Here is a 14,603-nt window from a genome sequence, read left to right as displayed (position 1 = left end):
GGAAGAGTGATCAGAATCGATAGCTGCATCAAACAATGTGCTTCTGTACTTTAGACTTTAGTACTTGAACGTGATCAATCAAGCAAACTTTTCTTCATCATGTAACAATATGTTTAAGTATACTATATGATGGTTAACCAAAACGAACTATACTATACGATTAAAGAAAACATTGGCTGGCTCTTACGTTTCCCACGATTCCTGCAGCCTGTTTCCCAAAACCCAGGCCATTTGATATCCGGGAAATAATTAAGGAAATCTACCCTTTAGGCCCATTGTAGTATATGCTTGAAACTTCTTAAGCCCAAGTAGTTAAGACTAGACTAGACTAAATATTGTCCATTCTCAAAGGATCATTTTTTGACAAGTCCAATACCTTTTTCTATATGAATGTTATATTACGAATTACGTACATTCTTGTACATCTTCAGATATATATATCAAAAGTAGCTTCGCATTACCTCGGTTATTATAGACTATTGATATCTAATTATGTTTTTAATAATGGAGTATAAACTTATGTGTGATGTATAAGAGTCGGAGTTAATATGCTTCACTGGAAAGGTAGGCCCAGTAGTTCACATGATTAGGTATTTAGGTTCTCGTATAGACTCATCACTTATCCACTTGAAAATAACAACTACCAAACCAGAACCCTCATAAGGTTTCCGTACGATTCGAAGATTAAATAACACACACATTAACACTTTACATTTAGGAAAAGTAGTCAACTGAATCTCCACAAAACAGTAAACAAATTTAGATTAGTTGTAGGTTAATATGGAGTCGTTCTTAATACGAAAAAAACAACACTACACATAGGGCATGAGTGGAACAACAAGGAACCATATATAAAAAAACTATAAATGCAAATCTTTATATTTCAGAAGCATAGATTCAACAAAACTCCATAAATGAATAATAAACACATTAAATAAACTTTACTATTTAAGCCCACAATCAACCATCTATTACTTATTTCTTTCTAGTATTCTTTTATTTTCTTTTTTTTGGTGAACATGATAAATTCTTTTATTTTCTTTTACTTGTAGTTTTAAGTATTTCCAATACAGACCAAGATCACAAACTTTCATATCGGCAATCTCGAAATGTATATATCAAACAAGTCAAGAATTATAATTATCTTTTATTATAAGGAAAAAGGAGAATTGTTGTGATTTTAAAAATTACTGAACAACAGGAGAGACAGATACAACCACTGGTTCAGAAGGAAGCTTGCTAGCCGTGTCGCGTTGCACGAGATTCCCCTGCGCCTGCGCCATCAATATGGACTTGTAAATCTCCACGAGCACTTTCTCATCATACTCTTTCATCCGACCCGATCCAAAACCGGATCCACCGTATCCAGAAGCTCCTACGACCCGTGAGTTCGCCAACCTCATCATCATATTAACATAAGAATCGCGTAACCAAATGAGAAGCTTCTTAGGGGACGCTCTTCTGAGGATCCTCAGTTTCGGCATTATCTTGATCCTCCATAAGCGTTTCTTGCGGGTCGGATCCATTTTGACCCGTTTTCCATTCCTTCTTTCCACCGTTGATGACCCATCAAGCTTCTCGTATCCTCTCCACCTTCTCCAATACCTCTTCGGCGTTATCTCCATCACAGACACACAATCTCTTTGATCAATATGTAAGTTTATTTGTTTCTGTATTTGTATATTGAGGGAGATATTATATTTATAACGAATGAATGAATTTATGAAAGAGAGAGAAAGGTTGGTTGGGTTGGGACTTATAATAATGACTGGCCAAGTCCTCGGTGTGTATGAAGGAGCAGACACGTGATTAGTTACACGCATCTATGCGAATGCGATTAAGTTAAATACTATTCGGTATGAAACTGGAAGTTATTTTTTATTTTTCAATTTTGGGTTATCTTTTTATTGATTATTTTCAAACATAATGATTATAGGTTCTGGTAAAAATAATGATTATAGTTCGTATAATATATCTAGCTATTATCGTAGTCCTTTTTGGAACATCCCATTCAAGTTTTTTTTTTTGTTTTCTGTTTCCTATAGACCGGAGATAATATTCCTATGCAACTCTTTTTTTCTCTTGACATTTCCTATGTAACTCTTTATAAACCAAACGAGAACGGGCTAGCCTCAAATACGGATCTAGATTCCAATTATGCTAGCCATTGGAAGTAAAATTTAAAATCTGGATTTCCCCACCATCCGGTGACTGAGGCGTATTCTGATCAATAATATAGACTGATACGGACATTTGTCACTAGTCTGAATCTACTTCGGTGAATGCCAGAATACACTAGGTTATTCAAAAAAAAAAAGTCTTCATATAAAAATATAAGTATCATATTAAATACATGCATGCTCGCTATTGGCTATATATCCAGACATAACCCGAGTTGATTTTCAACGTATGAGCCGAATTGATTTTATCCAAAACGAATGGTCTGAATAACGAATGAAGCAGCGTTATAGCTGATTTTTTCTTCTTCATCTTTTTAATTGTCAACTAGCGTTGATGCTTGTTTTGTCAACTATCAGTGATTATTCTCTTGAAGTAGTGTTATTTAATTTCTCAGCATTTGCTGCTCTTAGTTAAAAATTAATAAGCGATGAACACAATGGCGTTTAGCGCAAGTCCATCGCTATTGCAATAATGGCGATGTGTTACATAACAATGGCCCCATGTGACCACCCTCCACCAAATCCTGATCGTTGGATCTCTTCCATTGTTGCAATTCGATTGTTAGAGAGAGGTGAGGTTACACGCATGTATACGTAATAATATAACGTAGAATATTGTTTGCTGCATAATATTTCCGGAATTTTTGTTTCCTTGTAAGTTAGTACTATATTTTAAGTGCATACATCTTAATCAAATTTAATTGTAGCATGTTTTAGGTAGCGCTACATCAGTTTCATTTGTACATTAAAATATAAAATATAGTTATCGTGGGAGACATTTTGACTTATAAAAACCAAAATTGGCAACATTGATAAGCTTACTGAGCTGTGATTTCATCAAATCGATATATTCCCTTGTTGTGCTCATCACTACACTACATGTTAGGGTTCTCACTCACGCATGTACACACCTATGCGTGTGACATCGTCATTGTGAGAATATATGCATCATTACCTAGTTTTAACAAATAATTCATCTCTTGCGGATCATATTCTAACAAATAAAGTTACCCTAGTTCTAAAAGTCTACGTCGCGTCATGGAATTGAAAACACATGCGGGCCTCCGGGAATTGGCATCGTTTCTATATCTTCCAGGAATCTTGTTTGCTTCATACCTGGGCCGAGAATACATCTGAAAATGAGCTGAATGTTTTGATAATATGACCCATTTGTATGCATCATCAATACTATATTAAAAAGTTAATAAGATCAAAGGAGAGCATGTCCACGTCAGCGATTTAATTCAGGCCAATCAGAGAAGAGAAAATTGTCATGTTAGATTTGTCACTTAAATCAAATCAGTTGGGCTTCAATCGCATTTCTCTGTTGGGTTTCGTAAAACATAGCCCAGTTAATGTTATGGACTTAGATTAATGTTATCTTACGATAGACGCCGTTTTGAAACTATATCGTCTCTTTCCTTTGTTCTCATCTTCTCCTTTCCTCTTCATACATTCACTGTTACTGAGCCTATTTGTCATCAATCAGTGGAGTTCTTCAATATCGTCTTAATGAATACGTTTCACCTCCTTCCTTTTCTCCTTATTCATATATTTTCCCCCTTTCATGTCTACAAACCAAAACCCTATATTCTGATCTCTCTTAGAATCGATATTTGAATTTGATCAAACGTTTAAGAATGTTCTCGAAGAACATCTTTACAACTTTTTTCAGTGTTATCTCTCAACCTCATTGACTGATTAGCTCTTTTCTGAACATGTTTCAGGTTTCCGTTCGACGCCAAAAGTTTACCGGAGAGATTTTTAATAGCGAGACCTTTAGTGACAAGATTCGCAATTACTAGGGATAGAATTGCTGGTGAAACAAAAAAAAAACTTGAAGCTTTAACAAGTCTCTGATTTCGTTAGGGATAAAAACATGTGAGTTTACAGATGTTAAGAGTGAAATAATAGACTTTAGCTTTTGGAATGAATTTTCAGTAACAGAGCTTCGTGGTGTCTACGACGGTCAAGATGTCGCCGGTGAGTCACCTAACCGTCGTTTTATCTTCCATCGTTCTAAGTATTTCCCCTTTTTATTATATGATTTAGTAACTGTAAAGTGTTGTTTACGTTGAAACTTTTAGTCTTACAGTTAAATCAGATTACTTTAAGTTACAACATTGAGCCGTACTCTGTCGCTGTCTCTGATTTTTTCTTACAGCTTTTTACTTGAACAAAAAGTTGCTTTTCAGATTCATCTATTTCTGGAAGAAAAAGAAAAAGAAAAAAAAAGCTTTGATTAAGTTTGCTAAATAAATTTAGTTTATTTTGTTAGTGGGTGACTCTTGTGATCTCGGTGAAGCCGACACGGGTTTAAGTTTTTTCAGCTACTAGAAAAGCCTACTTGGCTAATTATGATTCTTGCTTTGTGGATCTCTTTCATGTGATTCCAGCTGTTGTTGTCCCAATCTCTCCTTTTCAAGAATTTAATTTAAGGAGAAAAAATGGGGATGAATGGCTAATAGATTCCATGAATGCAAATATTTAAAGAAGCTTTATTACTGTAATTAAATTGAGCTAATCATTGTGGTAAAACTGAGCAGTGAAGCTGCTTGATTGGGGTGAGGAAAGGCATAGTTCAGAAGCTGAGATTGTGTCTTTGAAGGCAGATTTTGCTCAGGAAGTTGCTGTTTGGCATAAACTGGACCATCCAAATGTTACTAAGGTACATATTTTACTTACGCAGTTACCCTTTTCTTACAATCACTATCAGATATTGATGGTGAGGATATCATTTGAAATTTGCAGTTCATAGGAGCTACAATGGGTGCATCATGTTTACAACTACCAACAAAGAGTGGTCCACTAGCAATGCCAAACAGTATATGTTGTGTTGTTGTTGAATAACTTCGAGGTGGTGCTTTGAAATCCTTCATGATCAAGAACAGAAGAAGAAAGTTAGCATTTAGTGTTGTTGTTCAGCTCGCTCTTGACCTCGCTAGGGGGTATTAGCACCCTTCCCTTTTCTGACAGTGATTTTATTAAGAAGAAGCATCTTTTAAAAAACTCTGTTGCTTTTTCAGGTTGAGTCACCTTCATTCACAGAAGATTGTTCACCGTGACGTAAAGTATCTGTTGAGAATCTCTGTCTTCTCTATTTTAATTTAGAGTTATGATAGGTTATTCTCTAAACATATATCCTTACTCTTGCTTAGAAATCCCGGAGTATTTTCGTTACAACCATATGATCAGAGTTTTGATGTTTTGTTATCTTTTTTGGGTTGGTCCCTATCATATCTAACGACAGATCTTTTTCCTTTTGTTGGTATTTATTTCTGCCTGATTTCAGCTCTATACGCTCATAAATGGCTCGAGTTCAAGCTTCTAGGGACTGCTACAGTTTGCCACATCACCAAGTTGTTAAGGGCATTTTTAACGCAGTATCTCTTGGGGTTTCTCTAGCCAAAAAGTAGAACGTAGGCCCCGCTAATTGGGAGAAACAGGTGAAAAAAAGCCTGTGTAGAGAAACGATTTTGGACTGTTTCTAACACTATTTTGAAACTTTCCACTGAGACCTAACTAATATCAGATTAAAAATATTAAAAAGATAAAAACGATTTTTATAGAAACCCAAAACGTGTTTCCCCCAATAATAATGCTCTAAGGTCTCTGCTCCTTCTTTGTGTGATTTTAAACTTTTTTTAATTAATATGCATCCCTATACTGCACACTGCATACTTTTTTTTAATTATGAATATATCACTGGTTTTAGTCCAAGTGATTTAGTTTGTTTAGCCGTCTAAGCTTATATATGTATCTCCTTTATAGCATTGGTCCATTAATATATAGTTAATTCTGTGAGTTTTATATGTCAGGAATTGTTTCTTACTAAATGGATTGGGATGCAATTGTTGCTGATCACTATTCTTGGGTTTCTCATCAAGCTACTAACATGTCTGATCAACTCATCAGTTTCCACTCCATGACCAAAACTCAGGTATGTTCTTAATTCTATTTTCTCCAGAAAAAAAGAGAGCACTCAGAGTTGTCTTGATCTTGATTCTTTTTATTCCCAGCAGGCATCATGGGTTTGTATGCCATGACTCAGACCGAGACTGTCAGACGAAAAGAACTTATATAAAAACCTTCTGGCTCTTGCTTTTTGTTGTTTGTAGGAGTCAAAGCACCTCCAAGATTAAGAGATATAAGGATCTTTATTAAACGGACTTTTTATTATCACTAGAGCAGCAAGAAGAGAAATAATAAGAGCTTTCAAGGATTAAGGATGTTAGAGCTGATGAAGAGGATATGGCACTGCTCGCTGTGACAGGATAAACGACCAGAGAAGTAGATGAACAAATCTGATATAGAGTTTCTGAACAGCAAGATGATCTTTGAAAACTTTCGTTGCATTGTATTCTTTGTTTTTCGCTTATTTGAGATAAATATGTATATGTTTCACAAAACTGAGTAATCAAAGATATTGTATCTGATACCTATTTGAGACTCCGTTACTTTTTTATATATGTAGAGAGCTCAACGAAATCTTGTGGCTGGTCAAGAAAGAAGTACAGTGTCCACAATAATATATGATCGACTGGATAAGTGGTTTGCGTGATCATCAAATTGTATCCTAGATTGAAAGTTATTGTCCTAGAAAAACCGCACATTATATATCAAACAACATTCAGCGCGTAATTGTTTTTAACGATGTACTAGGTGTTTTCCTGCACATGTGCAGTAAAAGAGTTTTAAAATATTTTTTAAAAGATAAATATAAATTATATTTATTTTTTATTAATATTATAAATTTCCTTTTTTATTAATATTTTAATATAAATTTGATTTAACTGAATATTAAAATTAAGATAAAACCAATTTTGTTTATTTTGAATTATATTTAAGAATGTGCATGTATATATTTAAAATTATAATCTTAGGTAGATTTTTCTATCTATTTATTTTCATTAAATATATTAAATAAATATGTAAAATTTCAGAATTGTCAAAAATTAAAATTAAATAATATTTATAAAATCTGTAATATATATAAAAAACTAATGATTTTACGGTTTAATTTGATTTTATGATTTAATTTTATAATTTTCTAAAAATATGTATATATTTTTGAAATATTTTTAATTTAAATGATATTTCAAAATTTGAAATGCCATAATTGAATATATTTATTTTAATGATGATTTATGCGTTATTGCCATATTTTTAAAAAGTCCAAAAATATAAATCGATAATAAATATAATATATGAGTTATTACCATATTTTAATTTTTTTATCAAAAATATAAATTAACATTAAATATAATTGTCCATGTCATATTAATCTATAAGACATGTCATCAATTTTAGTAGTTATGTCACAATTATTAATCTAGGTGTTTTCATGCACCATGTGTAGTGATGAATTTTTTAAAAGTTAAATTTTATATTTTAAAATGTAATTTATTAATATTATATATTTTATTATTTTGACTAATAATTAATATAAATATCATTAATTAAGCATAAAATTAAGAGAAAATATCTTTTTATTTTAAATTATATTTAAGAATATATATGTATATATATAAAGTTAAAATCTTAGATAAAAAAAATTATTTATTTCATTTGGTTAAATTATTAAATCAACTTGTACAAAATTACTAAAAATCATATAAAATTGTATAGTTATCAAAATTTAAAACTAAATAATATTTATATAATTTGTAGATATTTAAAAGAAACTAATGATATTACGATTTTTTTTTTAATTCAGAAAATTTAGAAAATTTTAGATAATAAATTTATTATTATTATAAAAGTAAAATTATATAATATTTCGAAATTCAAAATATCATATTTGAATATATTTATTTTAGTGATGATTTATGAGTTATTACCATATTCTACAAAGTTTACCAAAAATATAAATCAATATTAAATGTAATATATGAGTTATTGCCATATTCTAAAAAGATTTCCAAAAATATATATTAGCATTAAATGTAATTGTCCATGTCATATTTAACCATATGACATGTCATCAATCTTAATAGCTACGTCACAATTTTTTTTTGTGAAAACGATTGTAGAGAAGACATGTGGCAAATCACTTCTCAAATATAGACTAGGGGATTGTTTCTTTAAAAAAAAGCATCATTGGTATTGGACATATATTTTTTGTATAATGAAAGAAAAAGCAAATGTGCAAGATTAGTTAATGACAAAGTGGTTAAATTATTAGTGATTACACAATATTCAAGCATGATTGCATTTTTATATTAAAATAAAAATTGTTGATGAAGACCTTGATTGGTAGAGCATTAGCATTAGTATTATGCTCTACATTATCCAATCAATATTTGTTAGAAAAGCATTTAGAAAATCATTTATTAAATGTTAATGCTCTCCAAATGCTCTCATATGAAGCTTTTGGAAGAGCATTTGCGTTTACAATTTATAAATTTAAGAAAAATATATAATTAGTTCATTTATTTGATTTAATAATATCATAAAATTACTTTTATATCCAGAAAATGAAATTTTGATTTCTAAAATAAATTTACAATATAAATACTTTTTAAAAATAGTATTTCACATTTAATATATAATTTAGTTATATAAATTATATTATATTTTAAATGTGAAATGTTATTTTTAAAAATAGATATTTTAATTGTAAATTTTATTTTTATATAAACATAATTTTTGAAATCAGGAAATAAAATAAATTAATTATATCTCTTTTATATATTAATATATAAAATAAATATATATATATAATGATAATTTATTTATTTATTTATTTAATAATATTCAAATTATTTTATATCAAAAAATATATTTATATTTTATTTATTTATTTACTAATATTCAAAATTAATTTATATTTTAAATAAATTTTACATTTATTTTTTAAATAATAATATTTCACATTTAAAATTTAAATTATGTTATTAATTAAGATTCATTATTTTTAATAAAATATATATTATTAATATATATTATAATTTAATATATATATATATATATATATTTTTTCAACAAATACTATATTATTAATATTAATCTTTTAATATTAATATTATTAAAAATAATATTAATATATTAATATTAATAATATATTTGTTATTAAAAATAATATTAATATATTAATATTAATAATATATATTATTTTAAAATAAATATATTATATAATAACTTTTATAAAAAAATAAAGTTGTATACTGCTACTGTTCTACCAATCATCTTATCGAAAGTTTTAACGAGAGCATACAGCTTCTGCAGCATACTGCTTTTATAGCATACTGCTACTGTTTCTTCATCAGATGTACCAATCGAGGCCGAAGTCGAAAAGTGATGTCTTTTTGGACAATGTGAAATAAGAAGACATAATTATGATTATCATAAATTCAAAATTGAGGAAATCGTACAACTATGTATAGCATGAATCTGATCATCATACAATATATGACGAAGTAGTTGAAGGCTTACCCGGGCCATTAAAAGCTTCTTCTCATATCATTGTATCTCATCTAGATTTGATTGCTAGCCAAAAATTTGTAAGGATCAAAGAAAACGGAAAGTGCAGATATGGAGATGGATGTAAGTCTTGCATCACAATGGAGATTACAAACTGGGATGAGGATAGAAAAAGAGTGGGAAAAGACAGAGAGAGTTATGAAGAGAAATAAAGATATGGGAATTAAAGATGAGGATAATGATGATACTAACAACAATAGCTACAAAGACAGAGGTACATTCCCCTTTGCAAAGAGCCTTTCATGGCTCTATTTGTCACCAAATGCAAGTATTACTTCTGTGAGGATTGTATTTTTTCGGCTTTATGGTTTAGCATAGAGAGTCTTCTGCTCAAACACTAAAAGTTAAATCATATTTCATTATAAATTGAAACAGACATATATTATAAATATCATTTGTCGTTAAATAAAATATATTAATTATTATCTATGAAATTAATGAAACTATTTATATAGTATTTTAAGATATTACTTTTTATAATTTTATCACATGACATTTATATTCTCAGTTGATTTATCTTGGAGATGGATTAGTTTATCATTGTGAGAAAATTAATTAGATTGATAATTTTATAATTTGAAACTCTTATGAAAAATGTATTATGTATTCTTACTTTAGATTTTTTCGACTATATCGAAGTGAAACAAAAATAAAAAAAATAAACCATTACATTTTTAAAATTTTAATTTTGAATTTTGTCTTCTTTTAGAAAACAAAACATTAGTGGTTCTTCCAACTAAAATTAACAAAGTTAAATTAAATTACAGTATGATTTTTATCATGTTTAATTTAAAACAATCTCTAAAATGTTATATAAAATAATTTTACCGTAAACTCAACCGTCCGTAGGGCGGAACAACCCCTAAATTAAACACTGCTAAATAATTCGTCGACTTTCTTATTGCTTTAAGAAATAGAATAATCTCATTCCGAACACGAACATTGAAATATATGATCGGTAAATAAACTATCAATACATTTTTCCGCGCGTAGCGCGGAGAACGAATCTAGTTTGTTTATAGTAGCCACTAGCCGTGTGGCATGTACAAAGCATCTTAACATGTCTAACAAGGTATCAAAATAAAAACACCAAACAAATCGTATAAAGAGTATTTAAATGAAAGTTATAGAACAGAGTATTTAAATGAAAAAGCTTGTCTTCTTGAAAGTGAGTTAAACATTTTTATGAACTATTTCGAACACACATACATCATACCATTACATGTTTTGAAAGTAAAAGAACTATATATAGATATTTACATTACCTATTTTTTTCCTTTTGTTTCGGTAAATTATTAACCATCATTCAAAAAACGAAAATGCGCCTGATGGATCGCACAGCCTCTCACTGCCCCCATTTATTAATTTGACTTGTTAATTAAAAACCATCCGATCTCATAACCCTTAACCGGTGCTTTTTCCATTTCGGACAAAGCTCCGGCGCAAGGAAAAATGGACGGGTTCGGGTCTAATTCGAGGACACTCGCCGTTGACCAATGGATGGAGATAGTTAACGGTAAGGGATACGGCGCTGGTAGAGCAACTCAGTTTCACTCGACCAAGTCCAGCACGTCGGATTTTAAGCTCTCTATCCCACCTCCGCCAGGAGCAGTTCCTACAACAACTACGAGTGCTCATGTTCCTGTCCCGTGGAGTTTCATCACCCCGGAAACGAAGAGAAAGAAGAGAATCGCAACGTACAAAGCTTACGCTATGGAAGATAAAGTTAAAACCACGGTTAAAAAAGGGTTTCACTGGATCAAGAACAGGTGCTCCCAGATTATACATTAATAATATTATTCTTTTTTTTTTATATCATTCCCTGCGGATCGTGCCTTGGGCTCAGTCGCCTGCGATAATCTTCGGCGACTCATTTATTTGGTGTAAAACGTAAGACACGTTGTTGCTGTTGTTGTGCATGAGTATATGATTAGTCAACAATGATTCAGGTCAAACACAGTCCATGTTTGTGGCCCGAACAATTCTGTTTACATCTTATTTAAGCCCAAATACTACTTAAATTAGCCCATAAAATTAATGGGCATCTGAAATTGTATTTTATTAACAAGGGACAAAGCATCTTCTACGCACGATCATAGCTTAGCACGTGAAGCCACGTCTTCTCTTTATTCACTTTACCCAAATAGCCTTTACCTGTTTACTGTTTTGCCCCGCTGGTTTGGTTAATTAGTTGATTATTTCCTATATTAATCAACGTGTGGGTTAATCAGACTTCATTTCGTTTGTTTTTTTCATTGAATGTTACTTGAGGATTTGATCATTACTGTAAAAAACATAAAATGTGCAATTTTCTGAAATAATAAATCGAGGGCATTCAAAATGGGTAAACTAGTAAAATAACATTGTAAATGCGAAAAAACATCAGTAGATTCTTCTTCTTTATTTTATTGGATCAGCCTGCAGAATCCTAAGCAACAACAACCATACCATTACCACCTACATTATCAAATCATAAAAAAATAATTAAGTTCGTAAAAAATAATAAAGTTTATTTCATTAGATTTGATAACTTTTTATTCATGCAGACAACATGTCAGATGCTCAAACGATTTTTAAAATGTGGGCAAAAGATCGAGTACATTGTAATTTACTTTTATTAATAGGGGAATAGCAGACGAATATTTATAAAATTAATTAATAAAAATAAAGTTTTTGGAGAATCGCAATTTTAATTTATATAGTATAAAAAAGCGTCAATAAATACTGAGAATAAAAGCAGCTTCATACATACACACATACACTGCATAGCATTACCATACCTGCTCTCTCCTCTCACCTCGCTTCTCGCGCCCTCTCTCTCTCTCTCTCTCTCTCTCTCTCTCTCTCTCTCTCTCTCTCTCTCTCTCTCTCTCTCTCTCTGTTTTCTACAAGAAAAATTTAATTTTCTTGAGAAACAAGCCACTGTCACCATCCATCCCTACTAGTACCAATGGTTGTTGTCGAGACTCTCAGCCATGGCGAGGAGCAAGAAACCGTCGATTTCTCCGATACGCTGCGTTTCAGCGACGATCTCGGCTCTGGCTCAGCTTGCTCCACCCCCTTCGTCAGCGCTCCGTCTAGCCCCGGCCGCGATCAACCGCAACCGCCGGGCTATTTCTTCAGCGCGCCGTCGAGTCCCATCCATTTCTTCCTCCGCTCTGCCGCCGCCGCGTCGGAGAAATCGAAGAAGCTCGACTCGTCTTCTTCTTCTCCCGGCGGCGGCGGCGGCGACTTCGAGTTCGATTTCTCGTCGCGGTTGTCTTCGAGCAGCGGTCCTTTGGGCGGCGTGCCGATGACCTCGGCGGAGGAGCTTTTCTCCAACGGTCGGATCAAGCCGATGAAGCTCTCTTCGCACCTCCAGAGGCCTCAGATCTTAGCGCCGCTTATAGATCTCGAAACCGAGGAGGGAGAAGACGACGAACGAGACGGGAGGCGTGGGAGAGATCTGAAGCTGAGAAGCAGATCTATTCACCGGAAAGCAAGATCTCTCTCTCCGCTCCGAAACGCAGCGTATCAATGGAACGAAGAAGGGGAAGAGGAGGAAGAGGTAGTGGTAGTCGTTGAAGAGAGCGAGGTGAAGGAAGTTATACGTAAGCTTCAGGAAGACTACGAGGAAGACGAAACGAAGAGTAATAACGAAAACGCCACGTCAGCCGAAACGACGCCGTCTTGCTCGGCTTCCTCTTCGAGATCCTCGTCTTACGGAAGGAACTCGAAGAAGTGGATCTTCATCAAGGACCTGCTTCACAGGAGCAAAAGCGAAGGGAGAGCGAACGGCAAGGAGAAGTTCTGGTCCAGCATCTCCTTCTCTCCTTCCAACTTCAAAGACAGGAAGCTCAAATCTCAGCCTCTCCCGGAAGCAGCAGAGAACAACGCAGCAGCCGCCGCCGTCGAGAGCAAGAAGCAGAAACAGAAACAAACAGCGCCGTCGGCGAAGAAGGCTCCGATCGCCGGAAAGCCGACAAACGGGATAGCGAAACGGAGAGGGATGCAGCCGTCGGCTCACGAGCTGCATTACACAGCGAACAGAGCTCAAGCGGAGGAGATGAAGAAGAGGACGTACTTGCCGTACAGGCATGGGCTCTTCGGCTGTTTGGGGTTCAGTTCTAAAGGTTACAGTGCATTGAACGGTTTAGCCCGGAGCTTAAACCCGGTTTCATCCGGTTAAATTCTAGTTCAAGTCATTTTATCAATTATTAGTATTGTTAAGCAAATGTTTTTTTTTATGTATAGGGTTTGGATTCAGTAATCCTTTTTCAAGTTATAAATAGTATATGTAAGAAGATCATTACTATGTTTCTCTCTCTCTGTAGTTCTTGGGAATGATTTCAGAATCTAAGATTTTACAGTGATGTTGTAATACTTTTGGTGACTTTTTATTATTCTCATGGCCAAGAAGTTAAGGTTAAGAAACAACAATGGTGGTGGTGGGTTTCTTTCTATGTTAGTACTCTGTGAGATCTGCAGAAGAGAGAAGAAAAATAAAATAAGACGGGGGGCCACGAGTGAGCTGTTTGTTTATTGGAGTAATGTGTGTGTATAGTTAAGATAGAGAGAGAGCATCTTCATCATCTACACGATGTCACATTTGTGGTTTGTCTTATTAAGTATTATTTGGTGATTGGAACTGCATCTTTCAAGTCTTATCTTAATGCTCTTTTGCTAAATAATATATGATTTTATAGTTAACATATCTACTCGTTCTTTTGGATATTATCTTTAGAATTAAAGTTAACAATATATACATCATCGCTTGTTGACAAGAACCCTACCGTGAGTAATAATGTATGGAGTTTTTGTCTTTATATTCACTTGATTAACACGACATTTGCTTATCGTACTTTTGGTTGTTCCCATATGATCTTGTTATTGGAAAAATAAAGTTTAGGTTGTGCCAAGATAATTTTTGGTCTTGTCGGGATAAGAAAACAAAAAGACCTA

At 32.8% G+C, this 14,603-nt stretch overlaps 3 protein-coding genes and 1 long non-coding RNA gene across 7 annotated transcripts; 3 read left to right on the top strand and 1 right to left on the bottom strand.

Moving 5' to 3' along the window:
- Positions 1-1,132: 1,132 nt before the first annotated feature.
- LOC108859518 (uncharacterized) lies at positions 1,133-1,740 on the bottom strand. Its single transcript, XM_018633424.2, has one exon. It carries the CDS (start codon positions 1,623-1,625, stop codon positions 1,188-1,190), a length of 438 nt encoding a protein of 145 aa, XP_018488926.1. The 5' UTR covers positions 1,626-1,740; the 3' UTR covers positions 1,133-1,187.
- Positions 1,741-3,573: 1,833 nt separating this feature from the next.
- Positions 3,574-6,622, top strand: LOC108823795 (uncharacterized). Of its 4 annotated transcripts, none has more exons than XR_008946452.1 (6): positions 3,574-4,163; positions 4,727-4,848; positions 4,932-5,128; positions 5,207-5,302; positions 5,473-6,120; positions 6,203-6,622. It is a non-coding gene; the product is annotated as an uncharacterized LOC108823795 (long non-coding RNA). The 4 variants fall into 4 exon arrangements; XR_008946453.1 differs by having other exon boundaries at positions 6,200-6,622; XR_008946454.1 differs by having other exon boundaries at positions 3,575-4,163; positions 5,207-5,257; positions 6,299-6,622.
- Positions 6,623-11,033: 4,411 nt separating this feature from the next.
- LOC108860872 (uncharacterized) lies at positions 11,034-12,547 on the top strand. Its single transcript, XM_057011261.1, has one exon. The coding sequence runs from the start codon at positions 11,115-11,117 to the stop codon at positions 11,451-11,453; it is 339 nt and encodes a 112-aa protein (XP_056867241.1). The 5' UTR covers positions 11,034-11,114; the 3' UTR covers positions 11,454-12,547.
- Positions 12,474-14,024, top strand: LOC108861315 (uncharacterized). The gene has a single exon (XM_057011255.1). The coding sequence runs from the start codon at positions 12,613-12,615 to the stop codon at positions 13,828-13,830; it is 1,218 nt and encodes a 405-aa protein (XP_056867235.1). The 5' UTR covers positions 12,474-12,612; the 3' UTR covers positions 13,831-14,024.
- The last annotated feature ends 579 nt before the right edge of the window (positions 14,025-14,603 follow it).

The sequence above is a fragment of the Raphanus sativus genome, chromosome 5, assembly GCF_000801105.2.
Source record: "Raphanus sativus cultivar WK10039 chromosome 5, ASM80110v3, whole genome shotgun sequence".
Lineage (NCBI taxonomy): Eukaryota > Viridiplantae > Streptophyta > Magnoliopsida > Brassicales > Brassicaceae > Raphanus > Raphanus sativus.
Note: the sequence above shows the minus strand (reverse complement) of the source record. Positions and strands in the feature narration are given on the sequence as shown.

What these genes read in the sequence shown, in the direction of transcription:
- LOC108859518 (XM_018633424.2), bottom strand. Translation starts at nt 1,625, where the DNA reads ATGGAGATAACGCCGAAGAGGTATTGGAGAAGGTGGAGAGGATACGAG.
- LOC108861315 (XM_057011255.1), top strand. Translation starts at nt 12,613, where the DNA reads ATGGTTGTTGTCGAGACTCTCAGCCATGGCGAGGAGCAAGAAACCGTC.
- LOC108860872 (XM_057011261.1), top strand. Translation starts at nt 11,115, where the DNA reads ATGGACGGGTTCGGGTCTAATTCGAGGACACTCGCCGTTGACCAATGG.